Here is a 26,992-nt window from a genome sequence, read left to right as displayed (position 1 = left end):
CCGGTGCCTTCCTGGTACCCTCTGACTACTGGCTAGTAGTACGAACTTGGTCCCCTCTGCTTTCAGGTTTCACCAATCTCCGATCCAGGCTTGGATCTCTACGAACTATTCATCACTGGTCGCCGGCCAGCAACTCCTTTTCTTCCGGCTCCTGGCTCGTCAGCGAAGACCCCGACGCCTGTAAGACTTGTGCAGCCGCAGCCCTCGTGGCTAGGTAACTCAGCATTTCGGTGCCTGCATAGCCTCTTTACTCTAGGGTCCCGAGTCCCTCGCTTCCGACTTGCCTTAACCTTTCCGTGTCTTCGGACACTTGTTTCAACTGTGCACTTGAAGTATTTGCTAAAGAGATTTGGTTTGTGCTTAGTACCCTGTCCTCATAAAGAGTACAGGGCTGTTGTGATTCTTAATAAATATACTGTTTATTTTCATAACACTTGTGTGGTGTCCTTTCACTGGGTGTTCAAGGGGTACATGTGTGGTAAACAGCTGGCTTAACGCGCCCTCTCGAGTCTTTAGCCTTAGACTGCTCGTATCCACGCTACTAGGATAGCTGGTCTATAGGTTGACTTACAACCAAACACCATAAGGGTCGTTGGAACGATACATAGCGGTCGCTAGAATAGCGAACGTTGCATATCGGGCCAACTTCTCACATTGGTGAGCAGCGGTTGGGATTTGAGCTTGCTGTTGTTTTACCACACGTATCCTAAGAATATCTTGTTGAAAGATCGCACAAGTACTGTTAGTACATATAACTAAAAGCTTAGAATACTCTGAGTTCTTCTGAACCAGCTGTTGTAGCTCCTCAAGGCTTAGCACACCTTGGCTACAACTCTTAGCAAGGGAACAGTAGGAAAACACATAGTGTAGGTAGGTGCATCACTTACACCACACTAGAAACAGTATGCCGGACAAAGGAGGAAACTCTGAGTCTCCCCTTGTGTCAGTTGACCCTCCACAGGTCATCCCTTCAGGGTATACTGTACTGAGCTTCAAGGAGTTAAGACGGCTGTGTCACTCCAGGAAGATTCAGCAGGGGTCTAACCCCACAACGTCCTTTCTGATTGGTCTCTTGGAGACTTATGATGCCAGGAGAGCTGAGAAACTTCGTAGCTCTTCTAATCCAGAAGGAGACATGCCTCCCCTCGAGGGAACCCGGGACGATCCTGACCTCATCCACCTCGCAACTGAGAACGAAGATGACGAGGAGGATGAGGAGGAGGATCTCTCTGGGGACGAGGCAGATAAGGGACAGGTAGAAGTCGTCAGACTAACACGGTCCAACTTAAGCAAACATGATAGTGGTACTGGGGGAGCCCCGGCGCAGCTGTCAGGTCCGCTTAACATGGGGAATGGACGAGCCAGATCTCTGTCAAGAGGCTCTGGCAGATCCCTTCATACCAATGGCTCTCACAACTCTTCTCAAAGAGGGATGACGTCCCCTCAGAGGAGAATGTACGAAGCGAAAGAAAGGGCAGCTAATCTGAGGATCGAAAGGGAAGAACTTGCCCTGGCCAAGGAAAAGCTTGCTTTTGCTAGAGAGCAACAGTTAAGTGGGGTAGTCCCCACTGGTGGCAGCAATGTACCTAGTAATAGGGAAAAGAGTTTCGATACGAAACACCTTGGGAAGATAGTGCCCCCCTTTAAACAAGGGGACGACATCCACAAATGGATTACTGCTTTGGAGAGGGCCTGCACTGTGCAGGGTGTTCCCCAGAGTCAGTGGGCAGCTATCTTGTGGCTCTCCTTTGAAGGAAAAGGAAGGGACAAGCTCCTCACCACAAGGGTAGAGGACGCTAACAATTACCAAGTCTTGAAGAATACACTCGTTGAAGGGTTCGGCCTAACCACTGAGCAGTACAGGGTGCTGTTCAGGGATACCCAGAAAACGCAGTCTCAAGATTGGTCTGATTTTGTCGATTGTGCCACTAAGGCTTTTGAGGGCTGGTTGCTGGGCAGTAAGGTTACTGATTACGAAGGATTGTATAATTTGATGATGAGAGAACAAATTTTAAACAATTGTCAGAACCAGTTGTTGCATCAGCATCTTGTCGACTCGGATCTGACCTCTCCCCAAGAATTGGGAAAGAAGGCAGACAGATGGGTTCGTACGAGAGTTAAACAGAACCAGGGCCAGAATCAAGGTGGTCAGAAGAAAGCAGACCAGAAGGGTAAAGATTCTAAGGGGGAACAAAATGACCAGAAGTCTTCGACAGGTCCCCAACAACCCAAAGAGGGTGGGGGTCAGGCTCCCCAAAAGAAGAAAGAAGGCCAATCCAAAAGATGGTGCCAGTACTGTAAAAGTAAATCTCACTGGTTTAGTGAGTGCACCAAGAAAGGAGGAGGGCAGACTCCTGCCACTGCAGCCCCTAAGGCACCTGTGCCCCCTAGTACAGTCAGCAGTGGTAGTGCGCCTCCCAAGGGTTTAGTAGGGTTAACCCTGGGTTCTGAGGGGCGTGACAACTTAGTTGGCACACTCACTCAGGCTGTCCTTGTCAGTACAGGGGACGTGGACGTGTCCCCTGACGTAAGCCCCAATACTTTGGGCAAATACCGACAGACGCCTTTCATAAATGGAAAGATGGCTCAGGCCTATAGGGACACTTGTGCCAGCGTCACCATGGTGACGCCTAACTTTGTGGACCCTGGACAGATCATGCCAGGTACAGAATTCCTGGTGACCAATGCAAGCAATGTCACTACCAATCACAGTATGGCAATTGTAGCTTTCTCCTGGGGAGGGGTAACTGGCCAAAAGAAGGTTGTAGTTAGTTCAGACCTCCCAGTGGATTGTTTGTTGGGCAATGATTTGGAGTCATCACAATGGTCAGAAGTGGAGCACCGGACTCACATGGAAATGTTAGGTTTGCCAGCACATGTGTTCGCTGTGACTAGGTCACAGGTCAGGAAATGCCCCACTGAACAGGTGCTGGATCCTGGAACAACGGACCAGACACCTCCCAAGAAAAAGAGCAGTAGGGTTAAGGCTGCGCCTTCCCCCTTGCCCCAGGTCGTGGATCAAGTCTCAGAGGAGGCTGACCTACAGGAACTGAGGGAAACTGAGCCTAGGGAGTTCGAACTTGATCAAGTTGAATTCTTGGGCTCAGGGGGACCCTCAAGGGAGGACCTGGGGAAGGACCAGTTAGACTGCCCTTCTCTTGAACCCCTCAGACAGCAGGCTGCTGCTGAGGCTGCTGGGAACGCCACAGGTACCCACAAGGTATACTGGGAAGATGGACTCCTGTACACTGAGTCAAGAGACCCCAAGCCTGGCATGACCAGGAGGCTGGTCGTACCCTTGTCTCAGCGTGGTTTCCTACTTACCTTGGCCCACGAGATTCCCTTAGCAGGTCACTTAGGCCAGACGAAAACGTGGGACAGGCTTGTCTCGCACTTTCACTGGCCTCACATGAACGAAGATACCAAGGAGTTTTGCCGCTCCTGTGTCACTTGCCAAGCCAGTGGTAAGTCAGGTGGCACGACAAAGGCCCCCCTTATACCAATGCCTGTGGTGGGGGTGCCCTTTGAACGGGTGGGGATCGACATCGTCGGTCCCATGGAACCACCGACAGCATCAGGGCACAAGTTTATACTGGTGGTAGTGGATCATGCCACCAGGTATCCTGAGGCTATTCCCCTTAGGACCACTACAGCTCCTGTTGTGGCAAGAGCCCTAGTTGGAGTGTTCTCCAGAGTGGGCTTCCCTAAGGAGGTCGTCTCCGACAGAGGTGCAAACTTTATGTCGAGCTACTTAACTGCTATGTGGAAGGAATGTGGTGTCAACTACAAGTTCACTACACCCTATCATCCACAATGCAATGGGCTTGTTGAGAGATTCAACAGGACCCTAAAAGGGATGATTCATGGACTACCGGAAAAGCTTCGGCGTAGATGGGACGTCCTGATCCCCTGCCTTTTGTTCGCCTACAGAGAAGTCCCACAGAAGGGGGTTGGCTACAGCCCCTTTGAACTTTTGTACGGGCATCCTGTAAGAGGACCCCTGTGTTTGGTGAAGGAAGGATGGGAGAGACCTCTCAAAAAGCCTGCAGCCAACATAGTGGACTATGTGCTTGGCCTCCGCTCGCGGATGGCTGAATACATGGAGAAGGCATCCGAAAACCTTAAGGCCAGCCAAGAACTCCAAAAAGCTTGGCATGACCAAAAGGCTGTCTTGACTGTTTATCAGCCCGGACAGAAGGTGTGGGTGTTGGAGCCAGTGGCCCCAGCAGCACTCAAGGACAAATGGTCCGGGCCCCACACCATCCTGGAGAAAAAGGGAGAGGTCACCTACCTGGTCGACCTGGGAACTCCCCGGATCCCCCACAGGGTGCTTCATGTCAACAGGCTAAAAGCATATGTCGACAGGAAGGACATGAGTTTGCTCATGGCCCTAGATGAGGGACAGGAAGAGGAGAGTGACCCTCTCCCCGACCTGCTCACTCAGAATCCTGACGATGGCTCGGTAGATGGTGTTGTCTTTTGTGGCAGCCTCTCCGAACATCAACAGAGCGACTGTAAACAGGTTCTTCAGTCGTTCCGACATCTGTTTTCTCTGACACCCAGTCAGACCGATTGGTGCACCCATGAGGTCGACACTGGTGACAGCCTGCCCGTAAAGAGTAAAATCTACAGGCAGCCCGATCACGTTAGAGACTGCATCAAAAGTGAAGTGCAGAAAATGTTGGAGCTGGGAGTCATTGAACCCTCGGATAGCCCTTGGGCTAGTCCCGTAGTTCTAGTGCCGAAACCTCACACCCAGGGTGGTAAGAGAGAGATGAGGTTTTGCGTAGACTACAGGGGTCTCAATGCAGTCACTAAGACTGACGCCCACCCAATACCAAGGGCAGACGAGCTTATCGATAGATTGGCTTCGGCCAACTACTTAAGTACGTTTGACCTGACCGCTGGGTATTGGCAAATCAGGTTAGCTGAGGACGCCAAGCCTAAAACCGCATTTTCAACCCCTGGTGGGCATTATCAGTTAGTGGTGATGCCCTTTGGTCTGAAAAATGCACCTGCCACCTTCCAACGGTTGGTGAATCACGTCCTTACTGGGCTGGATGACTTCTGTGCGGCGTATCTTGACGATATTGCTGTCTTTAGCTCCACCTGGGAGGATCACCTGGTCCACCTGCGGAAGACGTTAGAGGCGCTGCAAGCAGCAGGCCTCACTATCAAGGCCACCAAGTGCCAGATAGGGCAGACACAGGTTGTATACCTGGGCCACCTTGTAGGTGGAGGCCAGGTTCAGCCACTGGAGAGCAAGATACAGTCAATCAGGGACTGGGCTCCTCCAACCACCCAGACTCAGGTTCGAGCTTTCTTGGGCCTGACTGGTTACTACAGGAAGTTTTTCAGGAACTATGGTTCCATCGTGACACCATTAAATGAACTGACAAGTAAGAAAATGCCAAAAAAGGTTCAGTGGACAGCGAGCTGTCAAAAAGCATTCGATGACCTAAAGCAGGCCATGTGCACGGCGCCTATCCTCAAGAGTCCGGACTACTCCAAACCATTCATTGTCCAAACAGATGCTTCTGAGTTGGGTGTGGGAGCTGTTCTTTCTCAACTGAATTTTGATGGTCAAGACCAGCCCATTGCTTTTATAAGCAGAAGGCTGACCCCTAGAGAGAAGAATTGGTCAGCTATTGAGAGGGAGGCCTTTGCTGTGGTTTGGGCCCTGAAGAAGCTGAGGCCATACTTGTTTGGCACTCACTTCAAGATTCAGACCGACCATAAGCCCCTCTTGTGGCTAAATCAGATGAAGGGTGAAAACCCCAAACTGCTTAGGTGGTCCATTTCCCTACAGGGGATGGACTTCACAGTGGAACATAGACCTGGTACTGATCATGGCAATGCAGATGGGCTCTCCAGATATTTCCACTTAGAACAAGAAGACTCACCTGGTCAAGGTTAGCTAGTTGTTCCGACGTTTGGGGGGGGGGGGTCATGTAGGAGAGTAGGGTCTGCAATCCTATGATCACCCAGATTTTTTGCTTTTGTTTCACTGGTTTACGACTTTCTCTGGCTGTAGGCCTGCCAATCAGACCCACAGCCTGGCTGTTCTCTTTCTAAATTACGATATGTACCCTAGGTGCATTTACCAATTGGTACTGGGCCACCTTATCAGACCCTGTAACTCAGGGCATAGGTGTACCCAGGGCCGCCAGGGGCTGCAGCATGTATTATGCCACCCCTGGCTGGCCTCCTAAATTTGACACAACTGGCTGCATGACAGCTGGGGCGAAGTCGTGTAATCACCCTTTGCTTTAGATATAGTAGCTCTATATCTAACCATACAATGGACACCCGAGTTCCTATCAGTCACTCCTATGGCAGGCCTTGACATTCCTGAAGGCAGAGTGCATGGGCTCGTGTGAACTGTGTTCTGGCCCGAGCCGAGCCGGTTGCTGCTTGCGGAGAAAAGACCCAATGGCTGTTCCATGATAACGCGTACCACATCGGTAACTTCGGTGTCGCGTTATCAAGACATGTCGAGTAAGGTGTCATACGAATCGGGGTGCTGCCCTCTCACCAACCCTGGCGACGAGGTTAGCATTCCGCCCTTCTAGAGGGACACGACATGTACGTAACTGTGAACCCCGGTTAAAGTTAACGAAAGCCTCAGCTCCACAAAATGGATGCTGCCACCACAGACACGAGTCTGACCTCCTGCTGCTGGGAGTCCTTCCAGCGAGGAGCGCTTGGACAAAGGGTTTCCTGTCGAGGGCGGTGTTCGCACCATCCCAGACAGGGTTTGTGTATTCTGGGTAGGTAGGGCTTTTGCGAGAAGGTGACTGCGGAGTGGCACCCCGGTGCTCACTACGCATCTGCCGGTTAGAACCAGTTCCAGGGGCGACAGCCCTGGCCTGGGGAAAGTCCGGCAGGGGAGAGGGGTGTAACTACCCCCCTTCCTGGTCCCACCCTTAGGGCAGGACCTAGTCATGTACCCACCCCTTTCTTTAGGATAAAGGCCGGAGCGGGGACCCTTCCAAATTAGATCATCTTTGAATCAAGAATACTTTCTACGAAAGGACTTTAAGACTCTTCTCAAGATTTCTCCCTAGTGGCTAAGGAGTAGTCACCCTGCATCAGCGGGCACCATCTAAGAACTCTGCGGTTTGCTGTAAGTCCTTCCTCAAGGAATCCGACGGCCCAGCTCGACGAGAACCGGCTTCCCTGGCACCTCTGACCTCTACCCACGTCATCAGCTCAGCTGTGATCGGTGGGTGCGACGAGACCTCGAGGGACCGGCCATCATCAGAACCTGCACGCTCTTAAAACCAGCACGACCATCGAGGTAACTCTCTGGTGAGTGCTCTGGGGTCCGAGAAGCCCCGACCCTGAGCCGCTCCAGCTCAGGGTCCCAGCATCTCCACGATCTGCGTGGGGCCCTTCTGCTCGCTGCTCAGCACGTTGTCTGGTCACTAGCCGCTGGCTTGTGTCCTTCTGTGACGACATCCGAGAATCATCACTGCCGGTCTGGTTGCTCCAGACTGGCCCTTCCTTCCATCTTTTCGAGAAGCACCCCGGACCCTCCTGGTCCACTCAAGACGCCATCTTAGGCCCACCACGTGGCCCTGAGATTTGCCAAGGCTTGTTGCCCCATCCTGGGCCCAGCGACGCCGACAGCATCATCCTTCGTGGGACAGCTCGCACCTCCACCGTGGTCGCCGATAACGCCTCCTGGTCCGTGAGACTGCAGAGCCTAGCGTCGCCCACTCACCTGGTCGAGGTGACGGCCAACCGGTGCCTTCCTGGTACCCTCTGACTACTGGCTAGTAGTACGAACTTGGTCCCCTCTGCTTTCAGGTTTCACCAATCTCCGATCCAGGCTTGGATCTCTACAAACTATTTATCACTGGTCGCCGGCCAGCAACTCCTTTTCTTCCGGCTCCTGGCTCGTCAGCGAAGACCCCGACGCCTGTAAGACTTGTGCAGCCGCAGCCCTCGTGGCTAGGTAACTCGGCATTTCGGTGCCTGCATAGCCTCCTTACTCTAGGGTCCCGAGTCCCTCGCTTCCGACTTGCCTTAACCTTTCCGTGTCTTCGGACACTTGTTTTAACTGTGCACTTGAAGTATTTGCTAAAGAGATTTGGTTTGTGCTTAGTACCCTGTCCTCATAAAGAGTACAGGGCTGTTGTGATTCTTAATAAATATACTGTTTATTTTCATAACACTTGTGTGGTGTCCTTTCACTGGGTGTTCAAGGGGTACATGTGTGGTAAACAGCTGGCTTAACGCGCCCTCTCGAGTCTTTAGCCTTAGACTGCTCGTATCCACGCTACTAGGATAGCTGGTCTATAGGTTGACTTACAACCAAACACCATAAGGGTCGTTGGAACGATACATAGCGGTCGCTAGAATAGCGAACGTTGCATATCGGGCCAACTTCTCACAATCACCACCTCCACTGGCGCACTGTCACATCGGACAAGTGGGTGCTGCAAATTGTCCGAAGGGGCTACTCCCTCCCCTTCGAGGCGACCCCTCCAGCCATGCCACCGCAGTACCACCGCGTGTCGGGGGATCACTTGAAAATTCTACAAGAGGAAGTTATGGCCCTCTTGGCCAAGGGGGCCATTGAACGCGTTCCTGGGCCAGAAGTAGGGTGTGGTTGTTACTCCCAATACTTTCTGGTACCCAAGAAGGGCAAAGGGGGCCTACGCCCTATCTTGGACCTGCGGATTGTCAACGGCTTCCTCCGGAAGGAGACGTTCAAGATGCTGACACTGGCTCAGGTCTTAGCTGCCCTGGACCCAGGAGACTGGATGGTAGCGTTGGACCTGCAGGATGCTTATTTTCATATCCCCGTCCTACCGGCCCACCGGCGTTACCTGCGGTTCATAGTAGTCCACGAGCACTTTCAGTTTACCGTGCTCCCCTTCGGCCTTACTAGCGCCCCGCGGATGTTCACGAAAGTGATGGCGGTGGTCGCAGCTCATCTGCGCAGGTTAGGGGTTTCAGTCTTCCCCTACCTCGACGACTGGTTGTTGAAGGCGGGCTTGCCCCAGACATTGGTCAGCCACCTCCAGACTACGGCTGACCTGCTGCACCTGCTGGGGTTCTCCATCAATGTGCCGAAGTCACACATGTGTCCCTCTCAGAAGCTCCTCTTCATCGGAGCGGTTCTAGACTCGGCGCAGTTTCGGGTTTATCCTCCTGAGCAGCCGGTTCGGGATATTCAGGCTCTGATTCCGATCTTTCAGCCGTTGTCCCGAGTCTCGGTCATGGTAACGCTGCGGCTTCTGGGGCTGATGGCCTCCTGCATCCTTCTGGTGCATCACGCCAGGTGGCGGATGCGGACTCTGCAGTGGGACCTGAAGTTTCAGTGGGCCCAGCATCAGGGCAACTTGTCCGACCATGTCTTGATCTTGGAGTCTCTGCAAGACAGTTGTAGTGGTGGCTCACGGACCGCGATTGGGTCAGCGCAAGATCCCTCTCCCTTCCCCAACCGGAGCACATAGTTGTGACGGACGCGTCCCTCCAGGGCTGTGGGGGGCACATGGGAAAGGCGGAGATCAGAGGCCTCTGGTCTCCGGCGGAGTCCCGGCTCCACATCAACCTTCTGGAGCTGCGGGCGATCCAGCTTGCACTGAAGGCATTCCTTCCCTCTGTCCGGGGGAGTGTAGTGCAGGTGTTATCACGGACAACACCACCGCCATGTGGTACTGCAACAAACAGGGCGGTGGGGTCGTGTACCCACTGCCAGGAGGCTCTGCGCCTCTGGCAGTGGCTGGAACATCAGGGCGTGACCCTGGTGGTTTAACACCTGGCAGGTTCCCTGAAAGCCAGGGCGGACGAACTCAGCCGTCGGTGCATGATGGATCACGAATGACGTCTGAACTCTGACGTGGCGCAAGGCCTCTTTCAGCAGTGGGGAGAGCCACAGAAGAGAACGCACAATATCATCAGTTCTGCGCTTTGGAATTTCCAAGGCGTCACATGCTCGGAGACGCTTTTCATCACGAGTGGAGCTGCGGTCTGTTGTACGCCTTTCCGCCTGTACCACTTCTGCCCAGAGTGCTGAAGAAGATCAGATGCGACCGGGCCCAAGTTATCCTTGTGGCTCCGGACTGGGCACGAAGATACTGGTATCCCGAGCTACTCAGCATGTCTGTCGATCCCCCGATTCGTCTGCCTCTTCAGGAGGACCTTCTGTCGCAGCAGCAGGGGACGGTCCTCCACCCGAACCTGTCCAGTCTTTAACTCCATGCTTGGAGATTGAGCGGCGACAGTTGACGCCATTTGACTTGCCTCCTGAAGTTTGTGATGTGATTCTGGCAGCCAGGCGTCCCTCCACAAAGTCGGTATACGCCTGCAGGTGGAACAAATTTGAGGCATGGTGCACAGCAAAGGCTGTGGATCCCCTTTCTGCCCCTTTTTCTGAGGTTCTCCTCTTCCTTCTTTCTCTTGCCCAGCAGGGCTCTGCTCTGGGCACTATCAAGGGCTACCTTTCTGCCCTTTCCGCCTTCTTAAGGCTACCTGATCAGCCTTCTTTGTTCAAGTCCCCGGTTGTTAATAGGTTCTTGAAGGGCATCGCTCATATGTTTCCCCCTGTTCCTTTCGTGATGCCTCAGTGGGACTTGAACCTTGTACTTACTTTTCTGATGTGCGCTCCCTTCAAGCCACTTCATAACTGTCCTCTCCGCCTTCTTACCCTTAAGACTGCTTTCCTGGTTGCCATCACCTCTGCCAGGAGAGTGAGTGAGCACAAGGCTCTTTCATCCAAGCCTCCCTTCCTTTCGGTCCAGCCAGACAAGGTTGTGTTGCGGACAAGACCCTCTTTCCTGCCCAAGGTAGTCACAGCCTTCCACATCGGGCAGTCCATCACCTTGCCTACCTTCTTTCAGCCTCCGCATCACTCTAAAGAGGAAGAGCGGCTCCACTGTCTGGACCCAAAACGTCGCTCCCTTTCTATTTGGATCGCACACGCCAGTTCCGGGTGGATGACCAACTCTTTGTTGGTTACATGGGCGCTAAGAAGGGACGGCCAGTGCACAAACGGACCATCTCTAGGTGGGTTGTCTTGTGTATCAAGGCATGCTACTCTTTAGCTAAGAAGGAGCCTCCGGTTGGGCTGAGAGCCCATTCCACTCTGGCAACGGCGGCCACTACTGCCCTGGGCTTGGGGAGTCCCCTTGCAGGACATCTGTCAGGCAGCTACGTGGGCCTCGCTGCACACGTTGGCAAGACACTACTGCCTGGACAGCCAAGTCAGGAAGGATGGCTTCTTTGGCCGTTCCGTCCTCCAGGACCTTCTGGTGTGATTATTGGTTCGCAGACCCATCACCGGGTTTGTTATTGCTCGGGTATCTATTCTAAGGTAAGGAATCTAATACTAACCTGTTTCTTTCAGATGCACAAGTTACTTACCTTCGGTAACGATATATCTGTAAGAAACAGTAGTTAGTATTAGATTCCTTACAGCCCCACCCATTCTCCCCGTTCTGCGAACCGATATCTAGGGTTAAGGTCATCCCCTTTCAGGGCCCTAGTTTCATGGCACCAGTGTTGGTTTTTATCATGACTCTGCGTTTCAGGCACGGAAAAGCTGTGTATAAGAACTGACGTCAGCGCCCGAGGGCGGCGTCTAAGTACTCCGGTGATGTCATCCCGGCGCTGACGACGGACGAGTAGCGGCAGACGACGCCTACCGACGCGCAAGGGTACTGCTATGCCCAAGTTTCCAGATCCAGTCTGACGCCTGGGGATATTCTAAGGTAAGGAATCTAATACTTACTACTGTTTCTTACAGATATATCATTACCGAAGGTAAGTAACTTGTGCTTCAGACATAGTTGTGGCAGTGCCATCAAAGGGGGTGGGGTTGGCCATTGGGTGGGCTGAGGTGCAACTGGAACAAGAGGGTGAATGTTAGCAGCGCAGAGTTCTGGTGGGCTCAAAGGTGTGTTGCTTTTGCTTAGGATCTCCGCATCCCATTGTGGCAGTAAATCCCGCAGTAATAGTAGATGCAATGTACACCAGTTCACGAGAGTAGTGAAGGCAAAGAGATCACGTTCTTCACTAGGGCGATGGAATCAGCCGCACAAAGCAGTAGCACAAGTAGAAACAGCTTAGGGTCCAGTGCCGGAAAAGGAGCAACCAGCCCAGAAGGATGCAGCCAGTAGTGATAGTGACAATATTTGATGGCAAAAAAAAAACCACAATCTAAGCACAATTTATGTAATTAGCTCATCTGGCCGGCGTGGCATGGCCACTACGATGAAAAACGCCCAGCAGTGCAGTGCAGTGCAGATGTGGGAGCCATGATGAAGGGGCATCCATGCAGGCTCTCAGCTGGCAACAGGGGCGTGGGGGGGGGGGGGGGGTGAGAAGGAGCTCCCCAGAGCCGGTAGCTACAATCCAATCCAGTCGCTCCCGCCCACACGAGTGATGTAGATATATGATGGCACTGCTCATCTGCCTGGGGTGAAAAAATACTGAAGGCAGGAATTCAAGATACCAGGAGGACAGAACTGCAGTTTTGAGTAACAGGGCCAAGGTCCATCAAATCCGACCCCAAATCTGGCACGAGCAGGCAAGGTAGAGCAGAGCATGTTGGCAACCTTGGGTGCACGGCCCCCAGCCTCAGTCGCCATATGCCCAGCGGCCCTCTCTCCTTACCCTGAAATGGTGCCACTAGAGGGACTCGAGTCAGGTCCCGTGGCAATTCGGCAGGCCAAGACGCGCTGCCCGGTCCGCCACATGGTCTCCAACCTAGCCAGCCGCTGCAGTAATGGGCAGTCCCAGTCACCGCTTCCAGGGCACAGTTGGTCTCAGTAAGGTTGGCGCCTCATGCATCATTCCCAGTGAGAGAGCTCCCAGATAGTGATGGTAAAGCGGCAATCCCTGGTGCATGCCGCAAGCCTAGGGCCCACAAGTCAGCAGGCTGGTCATGCTTCGGGAGTTGTCCGGTAAGCTCAGCACCACTGGACGATGAAATAGTTGAAGCAGCAGTAGCCCTGTCCCCTCGGGGTTTCCTAAGTCTGCTTCAAGCCGCGACTGGCGGATCTCACAGACAGGGGTTAGGCGGGGGCCGCAACTGAGCCAGCGGCATAACGTTTTGCCTTCAATGTAGACAAAGCATATCTGATAACATCGCTGAGCATATATTGCGGCTGGCAGATGCTCAGTGAAGCGGATGTTTCAGGCAATGCTCTGTGCAGCTTAATGCTGTGTGGCCATCTTGTGCACCGGCTTGGCCATGTCCTAATATTTTTTATGTTAATATTGTATTGCCCATTAGTAGGATTTCAGAATGTCTTTGTTCTTAAGTTCATATACTATGCATCCTCATTTGTGAACTCAAGTGCGTGGATATGCAGGGATGGAGGTTTTTATTGTTTCCCTTGTTTGTCAATTCGAACACAATCTTTGGACAGTCTTACTGTTGAATGTGATTTTATTTGGTATGGTTTCAAGAGTGTACCCAAAGGGTTGCAAGATTCTTATAACCACATTTAACAATGTTTTTGTTTCGATTTAGATTATTGCTTTTTTTTTGGTAGATTATGACATTTTAATTGCTTTTACCCAGCGGGGTCCATCAGGATTCTTACAGACTGTCATTTTTTTCTCCCTCCTGCCTGTGCCTGTAGACATTAAAGATTCCTTGATGCAGGCCCTAGCCAGCTATGTCTGTTACCCGCACTCACTCAGAGCTGTTGAGAGGATTCCACAGGAACAGTAAGTTTTTGCATGCTCAACCCTCTTATATTGCACCTTTTAGACAAGGGGCAAATTTCTTTCACACCAGGTCATCACACTTGTTAAGTTATATAAAATGGCTGTGTTTGATTGAGGAGAAAAACATAACTCCTAATTGGAAATGAAAGGGAGGCCGATCTGATAAAGTCAGAGTCTTTTTTGAACCTTTTAGGTTCCACAGAATCGCATGAACCTGTTTAACTGGAGAGTCTGGACCATGATACACAACAATGTGTGTGTCAGCTCCTAACTTCTTAAATAAGTTGACAATATATACTACATTTACAAACACATATTCGCATACAGGTTGGTAATATTAGTGAAATCATGTTTGAAGCATAAATGAGCAGCTCCTAATACAAGTAGGAATCTTATAGTTACATAGACAAGTTAAGAAAAGGATCGAAGCATCTGCCCTAATGGACATAGTGGAAAGAGGTTCAGCACTTAAAGATGGACATTTTGGGAACTGCACTAGTCAAGATGCTATTCTAGGGAGTTGGGACCAGGGTGCCAGCAGATTACACGACTATCTAGAGGGGGGGGGGGGGGGGGGGAAGGTCTATCCATTTGAAAATAAGGTTGTTACAGGGTACCATAACAAGAGGAGAATAAGTGTTTGGCTTTGATCACTCCTCAGAATCTGAAGTGTCTTCAAGTAAAATAGGCTAATAATGCAGACAGGTATTTGCCATTGAAAGTTCTTACTTTCAGCTTGGGGCTGCATATTTATTTATTTATTTTTAAATTTATTTTTATTGATGCATCAAGAAGAATAGACAACGATATAATCAGCAGCCGGCAGGGCGTCAACATTCAGCCTCTGTCCGCTGTTTGCGCAACTTTTTGGTTCCACAAGTCTTAGTTCCGCAAGTGTATCCACAACATGAACAGAAAAACAACACATCAAAAAGCAGCTTACACCCCTTCCCCCCCACTCCCCAGGACCCTCCTCACTTCCTCCCGATCAAGGATTCCTGCCATCCCCCTCACAATATCGTGGTTAGTCGATCTTCACGTGGCCCACTCTGTTACTTCTGACAGATCTACTGTGTTCTGGGCCCTCCCGCCCCTCAGTTCTCTCCCTTATTGGCCCCCCTCCAATCCATGGTATTGCCTCCATTTTGCCCACACTCTCCGGAACTTTTTGGGGCATCCTCTAGCTTTAGAAGTCACTCTTTCAGCGGCCATATACAGGTCCAGGCCCCTCCTCCACTCCTCTATGTCTGGCCTTTCCGCCGCCCCCCAATATTTTGCAATGTCCCTTTTCGCCACCACCAATGCAAGTACTAAGAAGATAAGCTGGGGGCGTGGCAGGTCCACCTCGGTTGTCATGCCCAATAACGCTAATTTAGGGTCGCGCGTTGTTAGTCACTCCCAGGACCTCATCTAGCTCTGTGAATATGTGTCCCCAATATGTTTGTATAGTGTCGCATGCCCATATCGTGTGGAAAAAATCTCCTCGTTGGTGGCGGCACCTAAGGCATGTCGGATCTGTTATTCTCCCCATTTTAAGGAGGCGTACCCTGTCAAAATAGGTTCTGTGGAGCACATTCAGTTGGATGAGGCGTAGCCTCGATTTAATCGCCACCTCACGAGGATGCATGAGGACAATCTCCCAGTCCAGATCTTCCATTTCTCCCACGTCTGCCTCCCACACTCTCCTTAGCCCTGCCAGGTCGCCTAGCATGTGGTTTGTCAGGGTTTTATACTTGAGGGATACCGCCCGCTCCATGACCTGCTCCTGAAGCAGCCTACCCTCCAACGGTGCATACTCCGGAATATCTGCGAGCGTGATGTTTTGTGCCCTCCAAGCATGCCTCAACTGTGTGTATTTGTAGAACTGAGTGTTGTGCAGCCCAAATTCGTCTCTAAGCACCTGAAAGGACTTCAGCTCACCCCTTGCAATCACATCCCCAATTGTGGAGATTCCTATATCATCCTATCTCCGGAAGCCGCGTAGCTTACTGAGTTCTCTCAACCATTGACAGTGCCACAGCGGCGTCTGTCGGGTAGGCTTCTTGTCCCACCCCATACGTCTAGTAGCCTTGTTCCAAGCGTTCAGGGTGATCACCGTGGCCGGTAGAAGCGATGCCCGCACCGCCCCTCCGTATAGATAGTACAATAGGTTTCTGGTTGACATTTTAAACCTTTCCAGCGCATAGGTTGGGTGGTCCACTGATGCGTGTAACCAATCATTGATTGGAGTGAGGTGTTCCGCCCAGTAGTATGCCTCTAGGTTGGGAAGTGAAATCCCTCCGCTGTACTGATGGCGCTGTAGAGTCGACAGGGCCACTCGCTGCTGTTTCCCCAGCCACAGGAACGCCCGAAGGTCCGCATGGATTTTGGTTATCGTTTTAGTTGGTAGCTGGTAATACTCATTCTGGAGCGCATACAGAAACTTCGGAAGGATAACCATTTTCTATATCGCCGCTCGGCCCAATAGGGTGAGCGGCAGCTGCCGCCACCTAGTCATCTCTGTTGTTGCGCTGTCCATGATTCGTTTTATGTTTTTACTAAAGGAAAGTTCCCTATCCAGGGTGATGTATATACCCAGGTACTGGAAGCCCTCTGGGGTATGTAGTAGTTGCTCCGGGAGGCACTCCCCTCGCTCCAGACCCTGCGGGTCATAGAGGACCGATTTGTGCCAGTTTATGGTATGACCCGCTCTAGCGCCAAAGCCGTCCAACTCCCTGAACAACTCCGGAATTGTAGTTTCCGGCTCGGTGATGTACAATAACACGTCGTCTGCATATAAGGATATTTTTTCCTGTGCAGAGTTGGAGTCTCCCCATGAAAAGCCCCGGATCCCAGGGTTCTGCCTGACCTTTACCGCTAGAATTTCTATGGTGAGTGTAAACAAAAGGGGGGAGAGCGGGCACCCCTGGCGTGTGCCTCTGCCGATCTGGAATTCGCTGGACAACCTCCCGTTGACCCGAACCCGCGCCCTCGGGGCTGTGTACAGGAGCCGGACCATTTTTGTAATTTAGGGCCAAATCCAAATCTCTGTAGCGCCGCCAGTAGAAATGGCCAGTGTACCGCGTCGAGGGAGAGGAACCAATGGGGCTCACTCCTCCCTTTAACTTCCTGCAACCAATTATGTGTGCGGCGGAGGTTAAACTTGGTCGCCCTATCCGGCAAGAACCCCGACTGATCCATATGTATGAGGTCTGTTATGACTTACCGCAGACGTTTAGCTTGAACAGTGGCCAAGATCTTCACCTCCATATTAAGGAGAGATATGGGGCGGTATGAGGCACACTCTTCCCTTGGCTTGCCCTCCTTATAAATCGGGACGATCGTGGCCAAAGCGAGGTCTGGTGGTAGGCACCCTGCCTGGTATGCCTCCACGAAGAGGGTTTTTAAATGGCGTGTCAATAGGTCAGTCGCCCGCTTTAAAAATTCCGCCGGAAAGCCATTTGACCCGGGCGTTTTCCCCAGCTTCAGTGAGGCTATGGCGTCGGATATGTCCTCTAGAGTTACCTCAGCCTCCAAAGCCGCGCAGGCCTCGGAGGACAGTACCGGTATCTCTGTGTCACCTATATAATGTTGTGCATCTTCACCCGTACCCAGGTCCCTGGCCTCATAGAAACGTTCAAAATAAGACGCAAATACGTCTGCTATGGCCTTATCTGTGTGCATCTGCCTACCGTCTGCCTTTGTGATCTGTTCCACTCATCTCACCGCCGTTTCCTTTCTGCTAAGCCAAGCAAGGAGTTTGCCGGACTTGTCCCCCACATCGTACAATCGGTGGAGGGTTGCCAATGACTGAGTTTGTGCCTCATTGGAGACCATCTCCCTGTAGTTTCTTTGTGTATCTAGCAGTTGTCTGAGTGTCCCTATTTCCTTCCGCTGTTAGTACTCCGCCTCTAGGGCCAGGATAGACGTTTCCAGGCTAGTCACCTCGGCTTGTTGTGCCCGTCGTGTCTTCCCCAGTCTGCTCTATATTCGATCCCTCAGTACCGGCTTCATTGCCTCCCAGAAGGTGACCCCTGAGTCAACCGTTCCCTCATTTTCCGCTACGTATACCTTAATGTCAGCTCTGATGCCACGTAGTATTTCCGATGTTTGGAGGTCCCATGCCGCTAGGTGCCATTCAGCCCCCCCCCTTCCCCTCTCCCGTCCCAGCTGTGCATATAGTGGAGAGTGGTCCGAGATTCCGCTCGCTTTATATTCTGCCATGTCACTCGATGTTAGGTTCTGTCTGGATGTGAATATGTAGTCTATTCTTGAAAAGACCCTGTGCGCCCCTGAGTAGAAAGAGTAAGCCGCTTGTGTAGGGTGGAGCCACCTCCAGACATCAGTGAGTCCTATGATATTCATTTGTCGTGCTAGTGCCGAACGTGTCCCCCCCTTTACGCGCAGTCCCTGTACGATCCTGCGCTTCACACATGACATCATTAAAGTCGCCACCTACTATCTGTATGGTATCCGCTGTATCGATGAGAATGGAGGTGATTGCTTTGAGGGTACGCGCCTGGAGTTTCGGAGGCGCATATACCGAAATGATAGTGTACCTACGTCTTTTCCATGTCCCTTGCACGCCCACATAAGTCCCCTGAGGATCCAGCCATGTGCGGGTGATACTGAACAGGGCCGTTTTTTAAATTAGAATCGCCACCCCCCCTGGAGTCCGATGTGTAGCCTGCATGCGCCAATACCACGTGGCGTCCTCTCGCTATAAACGCACACTTATTGCCTCTGAGGTGAGTCTCCTGTAGTAGGATGATATCTGGTGCCACTCTCTTGACGTAGGCATTCACCAGCCCCCTCTTGATCTTTGACCCTAGGCCATTCACATTCCACGTTAAGATGGTGACCCCCCTTGTCACCCAAATGCGAGGTGTCTAATGCACTTGCCATTGTGTAAAGCGACTTTCTTTCCTGGTGTGTCCCTGTGGTGGAAGGGTGATGTGGTGTATCAAGGTGTGCTGCTGCTGCCCGCTAACTGTCCCCCTCCTCCCCCCCTCGTCCCTCTCTGGCCCCAACTCGAGAGATGTCGAAAACCTTAACCCCCCTCCCACCCCCTCCCCACCTCCCTCCCCTTCCAGTCGCATCCCAACATGGGACCAAACTATCCACGGGAGAAGGCCTGTCACCCTCCCACACATACCTCCCATCACAAACCAAAAAACAGTAAGAGAAACTCAACAATGAAGGGCGTGTCAACTTGCGTGCTCCATTTTGTCGAGCTGCAATCTCCCCGATCCCCGAACACCATTGATCATGAGTGCGAGTCCTGTGTGTCCATGGTGGGCACCTGCCCCGATGAGTCCTGTTCCAAATGCTGGATTTCTTTGACCAGCGGGTGCACTGAATCTCCCGTCATATCTTCCTCCTCTCCTCCGGATGTGCGGCCCTCTGAATCTTCCCCCTCGTCTCCTTCCGAACGGATTCCATTCCGCAGGCAACTGAACCTAGAGCCTGCCACTGAGTCATTTCCCGGCGATGTTGATCTGCCTCCTCTCCTGTCGCCTGTACCACGGGTTTGGTACGGTGTCGCCGGTGTCTGTTTCTTTATCCTTCACGTTTTCCGTCTCTGTGGTTTCGGAAGCTCCCAGCGCGTCCTTTCCCGCAGTGATCTATCCAACGCTTCCCGTCCCGCCGCCTCTCTACTATTCAGGATAGGGCGTTCCTCAAGCCACTGCCACGCGTCCTCTGGGTGTGAGAAGAAGATGGACTTGTCCTTGTAGAGCACCTTGAGTTTTGCGGGGAAGAGGAGCATGTACGTTATGTTCAAGGTCCTCAGTTTTGCCTTCACTGAGTCGAACGAGCGGCGCTGTTTCGAGACTTCCTGGCTGTAATCCGGGAAAATCATTATGTTCGTATTCTCCAAACGGATCTCCCCCAGCTTCCTAGCTTCTCGTAGGATCAAATCTCTGTCCGCATAGTTCAAGAAGCATGCTATGACTGGTCTTGGTCTCGCCCCCTCCGGCGGTTTGGCCAGAAGGGCCCCGTGCGCCCTCTCAATGATGAAGCACGCGGAGAACTGTGCTGTTGGGAAGGTGGTTTTCAACCAGGCGTGGAGGAAGGAGGGCATGTTCTTCCCCTCAATTCCTTCCCTAAAGCCCACAAAGCGAAGGTTGTTGCGTCTCGATCTATTTTCCGCATCGTCCGCCTTCCACTGCAACTGACGGTGTGAGGCCTGTAGTTCCGTCATATCTTTCTTCAGTGCAGATATCGATGCATCGTTTTAGCTAATTCTCGTTTCCGTCGCCGCCACCCTATCAGTCAGATTTCGAAAATCTTGCCTCAGCAGCGTAACCTCGGAGCCCACTTCCCCAATCTTCACCTCCAGGGCCGCCCGGGATGCCTGTATGTCAGTTCTGGACGCCTGGATGGCCTCCATCAACATTGCCGTATCAGTCCGCCCTCCGGACGGTACGGACTGCTGCTCCGCAGCATGTCTTGGCGCCGCAAAGTTATCCATGGGGCCCTGCTTCGTAGATTTAGGGACCGGGTCTCTTTTCCCCATGGCTGCTCGTTCCTCGGGTAAGGGCTCCCGCAGCAGGATGCAGGCCACCGACTTCTGGTGTGACGAAGAAGTGTTTAGGTCCGATCAAGGGGTGGTGACTAGCCGTCTTTCAGCACCGTAGGTGGTAGTCGTGCAGTATGGCGCCCCTCGGCGCCTCCTTTCGGTGGTACCCCCGCTGCGCGGCTTTACTCACCACTCCGGTCCCGGTCCTGAGTCTCTCCACCGGTTATAGTGGGCGGGGGGGCGCCTCCACGCACCGTGGGATCCGTAGTACTATGCCACCGGGCGCCCAGGACCTCCAAGTCAGTCCTTTCCACTGTTGGTGCAAGTTCCCCCTCTACCAGGGGCCAGGTCGTCGGTGCTGCGAGCACGGAGCGCTCCGGCGTGGGGCGGGGGGGGTGGGGGGTCCGTTTGCCGCAAAAGGGCATAGTCAAGGCTCTCGCCGTCCGGCCGCCTCCGCTGTTGTTCGCCCCCCCCGGACGACCTCCAATCACCACCGCCATGCTGGTGCAGTTGTCCGCGCTTACCGCATGTGCCCTGGTCTCCCGCGGCTCGCGGTCTCAGCCAAATACCGCTATCTCCCGCGGGCTGCACCGCTGCTCCTCCGGTCTCCGCTTTTGGCGTCTCCCGGCCTCACTTCAAAGCGGGGACGGCATTGAAAGGCTGCAGCTCCTCGTCACCAGTTACCAATGTCGCCGGCCGCCATCTTGGTAAAGGCGGCCGGTCTTCGGCAGTTCCCCCGTCTCTCCTCCGAGCATCTGGCAGAGGCTGTACGATACCGCTGGGCAGGCTTTCGCGTCGTGGTGTCTTCGCTGGCGGGCTCTGTCTCCGTAAGGCTGCGGACTGGCTCCTAGGTTCTCCGGAGTCAGTCGGGCGTTGCGGCCGCCATCTTGGCCTCACAGGGACTCACCGGGTCGGAGTTTATTCCCGTTTTCCTGCGCACCCTGGCATGGTTTCGCTGCTGCGGCACTCTCCCCAGCTTCCAGGGTGTCTTGTCCTCCGCCGAGTAGCGTTTGTGTTTCGTGGGGCAAAGTTTTATGTCGGATTTAGGTGCGGCTCGGCAGGAGCTCCGTCAAGGCACGTCTTAACCGGCCATGCTGTTGGCCACGCCCCCCGGGGCTGCGTATTTATGATACATATTTAAGCAGTCTTGTGGAGTTCCTATACAGTGCTCGATCAACAAGGCTGAAGCAAATATAATTGAGAATATTGTAGGACATTTCTTATCATGTCACATAATGCAAATTAGGGAACAAAATCACTGCCAGGAGCGCCCTTAGGGAAGGTAGCAAGGGAGTGAGTTTACGCAGCTGCATTTACATGAGGTGAGTGGAAAGGTTTACCTGAAATTGCCTGTCTTTCATGTTGTCAGTCAAGGCAGTGGGTTAGATTTTCTGTTGGTGTTAGCATGAAAAAGAGTAGCCTACAGTCAGACACAATGTTTCCTAATGAAGTTGCAAGTTATAGAAAGAGTCTGAGAAGGAAAAAATAAACACCAAATGTGGACGAGCCATGAGCAATACATTATGGGTCGGCTTGTCAGTTTAGAGGTAGGGATTGGGTACCTCGTCCTTGGTATCCCAATAACAACCGTTTTGCGGATGGCGGGTGGCAGGGCATCCAAACCACAAATAGATTTGACTGCCTGGAGATGGTTGATTGACTTTATGCTCCATCTTTACCAACTTCAACTGTCAACAGGCGGTCGGTATCCGATGTGGTCGTGCAATCGGACCCCGTCAGCCCTAAATCTGCCCCCATAGTCGCCCCTGTGTTTTCTAGTGGTCACATGGCTTTACATAAGCCTACAGCATCCGAAAGTTCCTCTATCCATTCACCCCCCTTTTGTCCACACCCTCTCAACACCCAATCCCCCGCTTGTCAGGTAGTAACAGGACCCTTGAAGATACCAGCTCATGTAACTAAGCCTGGTGACCTTACTTTGTTATCATGGAATATTGCTGGTATCGCAGGGAAACTAAATACCCCTTTTTGGTCCAGATTCATAGGAGAAGGGTTTGATATAGTCCTCCTCCAGGAGACCTGGAGTCAGGAAGATATCAACGTAGAAGGTTATTCCTCCTATTGCCTCAATGCCACTAAATCCAATTCTGGCAGGGCAAAGGGGGGTCTTTTGATTCTCCTTTCTAACAGACTGGAATCCTACAAAGTTAGAAGTAGTTCAAATGTGGGAGCCCATAGCCAGGTGTTAAGGATTGCATGTGCTAAGGGTAAGGACCTGGTTCTTGTTAACTTTTATAATAACATCTTTGATGCCTCCAGAGGGAACATCTTGTACCCCTTGGAAAAAGAAATTGCTAAGGCTATAGGCATTTCTAATAAGCAGCTAGACATCTTATGGGCTGGTGATTTTAATTTGCAGCCATGCCAGCTATCTAAGGGTAATCCCTGTGGTTTTGGTGTGGAGCCGGATAATTTTAATGGGGGTATAGGAAGGAGTGAGGATTCCCCCCACTTCCCGCACTGCCATTACGGCTCCACCCTAAATAACCTGCTACTAAAACTAGATTTATCCTTATTAATGTGCAACAAAAATAAGCAGAACGCTAGTTGCCCCACTTTTACAGGGAGGGAAGCTGGGACTTTTATCGATCACATCTTGTTCTCAAGTCATGGGGACTATTTAAGTTTGTATGTGAGAGAGGAAGGACTTAGCGATCATAACAGTATCTGCGTTACCCTTCCTCTAAGGGGTGTTACACAAAGAACTGGGGAAACCTGTACTACCGATATAGTGTCCGAACGGTCCAATGGTCCGAGAATCAAGTGGACCGGGGTCAACTCTGTGGCTAAACAAAGGGAGGTAGTAGTCAGCTGTGAAATTGAGCTCAGCTATTGCCTTAATGATGTTGTTAACCACGACCTTCTGATATCCCACTTTATTAACATCAATACCATCATTGAGGGTATTTTTACTAAAAAACCCTCAGCTAACAAAACGACAAAACTGGGATGGTTTGACAAGCCTTGTATTGTAACCTTACGGGAACTAAAACGAGTTTTAGGGCTCAAACCCCGTGATGGCATTAGCATCAAAGAAGCAAGGGTTAATTACAAACTGGCTATCTCAAACAGGAAAAAGGTATTACAGAGAGAAGCTTGGGATAAATTGAATGAAGCTGTTGAGACAAAAAATAGTAAACTTTACTGGGAAATAGTCAACAGTCCATTCTTAAATTCGGAAGGCGTCCCAGAAATTACTTCTTATGTTGCCTGCGAGGACTGGGTTTCTCACTTTACTAATATTTTTAACCCAGAAAAGTTATCACTGACCCTACCTCCTGTTGATTTGCCAATGTGGGCACCTATACCTCTGGAAATTACGCTGCAAGAGGGACTAGAAGGCCTTGCTAATAGTAAGGGGGGGAAGGCTCCAGGACCAGATGGGGTGCCCATGGATCTATTAAAAACAGAACCTAACCTGTGGGCTCCCATTCTGGTTAGAACTTTTAATTGCGCAGCAGAAGGTAATTTCCCTCCCTCTTGGGGTCAATCAGTTATCGTCCCCTTACATAAAAAAGGCAGCAAATCTGAGGCCTCAAACTATCGGCCAATTTCTCTATTGGATGCCTCAGTGAAGGTTATGAGCAGAATTCTGCTCAATCGATTAGAAACTTGGGCAGAAGATATGAGCATTTTAACTAAAGTGCAATACGGCTTCAGGAAGGGGATGGGTACCTTGGAGCAATGCGTGAACTTGGATCTTTTAATTAATAAGTACACCGTGGCAAAAAAGGGTAATTTATTTTTATGTTTTGCTGATCTGAGCAGCGCATTTGATTTAGTTGATCATGGCATTTTATGGCAGGTTTTACTGGAGTTAGGGGCGCCGAAAGAAATAGTACATTTCCTGGCTAGGCTTTACCAGAAACTTTCTTGTAAAGTCCGATATGGTAGCCATGGCGAATGCACTCCATTTTTTAAGGTATCTAGGGGCATCCGCCAAGGATGCGTACTAGCTCCTCTTTTATTTTCTCTTTTCATCAACTGTGTAGATCGCACTTTGGCCACCATATCAGCAGATGCCCCGCAGATTGGAGGCAATTCTGTCTCAATCTTACTTTATGCGGATGACGCGGTACTTTTATCACGTACTCAGATAGGCTTACAACGCCTTATTGATGGTTTTATGTTGTTTATACAAAAAAGGAGACTATGTGTAAACAAATCTAAAACCTATGTTATGTTGTGCGGCGAGTCAGTCAATAAACTAAAGTCCAATTTCTATCTAGACAGCGATAAAATGTTACAAGTTAAAACATTCTGTTACCTAGGAATCACCTATGCCAGTGATGGATCCTGGAAACCAGAGCTTGAAAATGCTAGGTTGAAAATGACCCGATGTACCAGTAGTGTTTTTCGCTTCTCTTCTAAGCTCGGTTCGAGAAGTATTCGTGACATGATTAACATCTACAATATTCGTTGTGTTCCCTCGGCATTGTATGGGGCTGGAGTGTGGGGCCACACAGATGGCACCCTCCTCCAAAAAGAGGAGAATAAGTTCTTAAGAAAAGTGCTATGTGTTCCCCACTCCGCCTCCATTCAATTAATTCATGACGAGGTTGGGGTCGAGTTTATCTCGGACTTAGCAGCCGTTCGTCCACTCTTATTGTGGCGTTCTATTTGGGCTAAGCCCGAAACTCGATTCACTCAAGAAATTATTCTTGATTGTATAGGCCTGGATTTTTCTTCACGTATTCTTTGGCTGAAATACATTAATTTTTGGTTTAAAACTCTGTTTGATATTGATGTTCTTACTGACCCCGAACTCGCGGTAGAAATACCCAAAAAAGAGATTAAACAAACTTTCTTGATGTATAAAAAGAAAGGGCGAGATGAGGCATATGGCAAGTTAACTACCGTAAAGTTCTATAGAGAACTAAACTTGCCATCAGGGTTTCAAGCATATCTCTTACATGTTAGCCGCCCATCTCATCAATATGTTTTAACTCGCGTCAGGTTGGGCATTGCACACCATCTTGTTGCTTTCCCAATACAGAAACAGAAATCTGACACCCCCTGCCCTTGTGACAATGTATCACGCCAGAGTTGCTGCCATTTCCTACTTTTTTGTAAATTTTATCATTTTATAAGACTAAGGTACTTGAAACCTATATTTATTAAATACAATATACGGTCTTTTAAGAATGCCCTTGTGTTAGTATCAGTTTTAGAAAACGTGGACATATGTTTTTTTGTTGCAACCTATATTTTGAAATGTACAGCTGCCAGGAAAAGTATTGTGTTGCCATAATTTTTATATTCCTGTCTGAACTTTTCAAAACGTACAGCTGCCAGGGTGAGTGTTCAATATATCCTTAACCCTGTCTGTACATGTTTTCTTTTCTTGTATTAACAAATTTTAAAATGAAATTTTTATGTCCTATGATCATGCGGGGGTTTGTTGCTCAACGTACAGCTGCCAGGATTAATCTTTTGTGTTAATTTATCTACTCCTGTCTGTACGATTTTAACTGTTAACTTCTATTCCTTTTGCCACTTTTATGTGTCTTCCTTAATTATGATCCAATATTAACGTGTGCTAGTATGTGTCCTATCTTTACATGAATTTTCTCGGATTCCTGTATAAATTTTGTATTTTCTAAATTTTTAATGTAATGGATTGATTTCATGTTTTGCTTGTATGATTTGTTTACAAATCGAATAAAAGCTTTGAAACCGAACCGGGTCGGCTTGTCAATGATATTTACATATCTTTTTTCCCCTGCTTCCACTAATTACATATCACATTGATCTTCATCACCCCAACCCAGCCTCACTGTACTTGTAGAGGTTCTCTGTACTTGTAGAGGTGTCCATCCACACTCAGGAGTTGCAAATGCACTCAGGTTTGCTCTTACAACATGCTGGACATTTAGTACACTCCTGCCTCAGAGAACTCAATATTGGAATTTGACATCAGAAGTCTTGAGTTTGGGTATTTACAGCTTCCCGATGAATATATGCACATTTTAAGAGGCCACCTAACCTATAAACCCAGTCGGTTATGTATCTAACTGCAACCAATTGTTACATAACTGTAACAATCGCAATACACAACTCATATCTATCACTACTCAAAACATTATTTACGAGTTGAAACACCTGGGAAAAAAAAGTAAGATCAGGGCACACCTATTCTTCAAATACTTGGTACCATAAGCCATCCAAGAACAAAACAGAGACCTTCACTTAGTCTTTAGAAGTTCTGGTAGTCCCTCCTAGATTACCGCTCATCCCTTCATAGGACCTTAATATTCACCTTGCTAGATATATGGAGATTACATTCAAACTCTTTCTTTTGTAATCACTGCAGTTTCTATTCTGGAAGTAAGCATTACTTGCAGCTAATTTCACTGCATAGAGTAAGTGAGCTGCAGGCTTTGTCAGTTAAAGAACCTTTTATACATTTGTACAAATATCATGTTTCCTTTAGTAGGCACCCTAGGTTTTTTTTAAGAGTCCTCTCTCTTTATCATGTGTAATCTGTCTATTCACTTAACATTTTTTTGGGCACAACCTTAGAAGTCATGTGAGGGTTATTATGTTGTCATTTCATTGTACCAAGTCAATCAGAAAAACAAAGTAACTGTTTGTTGCATTTGTACAGCCTAACTTTGGTAACCCAGTTTCAAAGGCTGTCTTTGCAAGGTGGATTGTAACACGCGTTGAGATTTATTATGCCAAAGCCTACTGCACAGTACACAATGTGTGTAGGGCTCATTCTACATTTGAAACAAGGAACTACAATGACTGTCTTAAGCAAAAACCTGTCAGCAGATTTAC

The 26,992-nt window shown here is 50.3% G+C and overlaps 1 protein-coding gene across 1 annotated transcript in view; it reads left to right on the top strand.

The window, feature by feature from the left end:
• Positions 1-26,992, top strand: part of RNF123 (ring finger protein 123) — a 2,099,603-nt gene that overhangs the window by 1,155,937 nt on the left and 916,674 nt on the right. The window contains exon 29 of the mRNA XM_086938772.1: positions 13,602-13,689. Within this exon, the coding sequence (XP_086794898.1) occupies positions 13,602-13,689 (88 nt within the window). The remainder of the gene's footprint in view (positions 1-13,601; positions 13,690-26,992) is intronic.

The sequence above is a fragment of the Lissotriton vulgaris genome, chromosome 9 (genome assembly GCF_964263255.1).
Source record: "Lissotriton vulgaris chromosome 9, aLisVul1.2, whole genome shotgun sequence".
Taxonomy (NCBI): Eukaryota; Metazoa; Chordata; class Amphibia; order Caudata; family Salamandridae; genus Lissotriton; species Lissotriton vulgaris.
The sequence above is the reverse complement of the archived record's forward strand: the minus strand, read 5'-3'. Positions and strand labels throughout refer to the sequence as shown.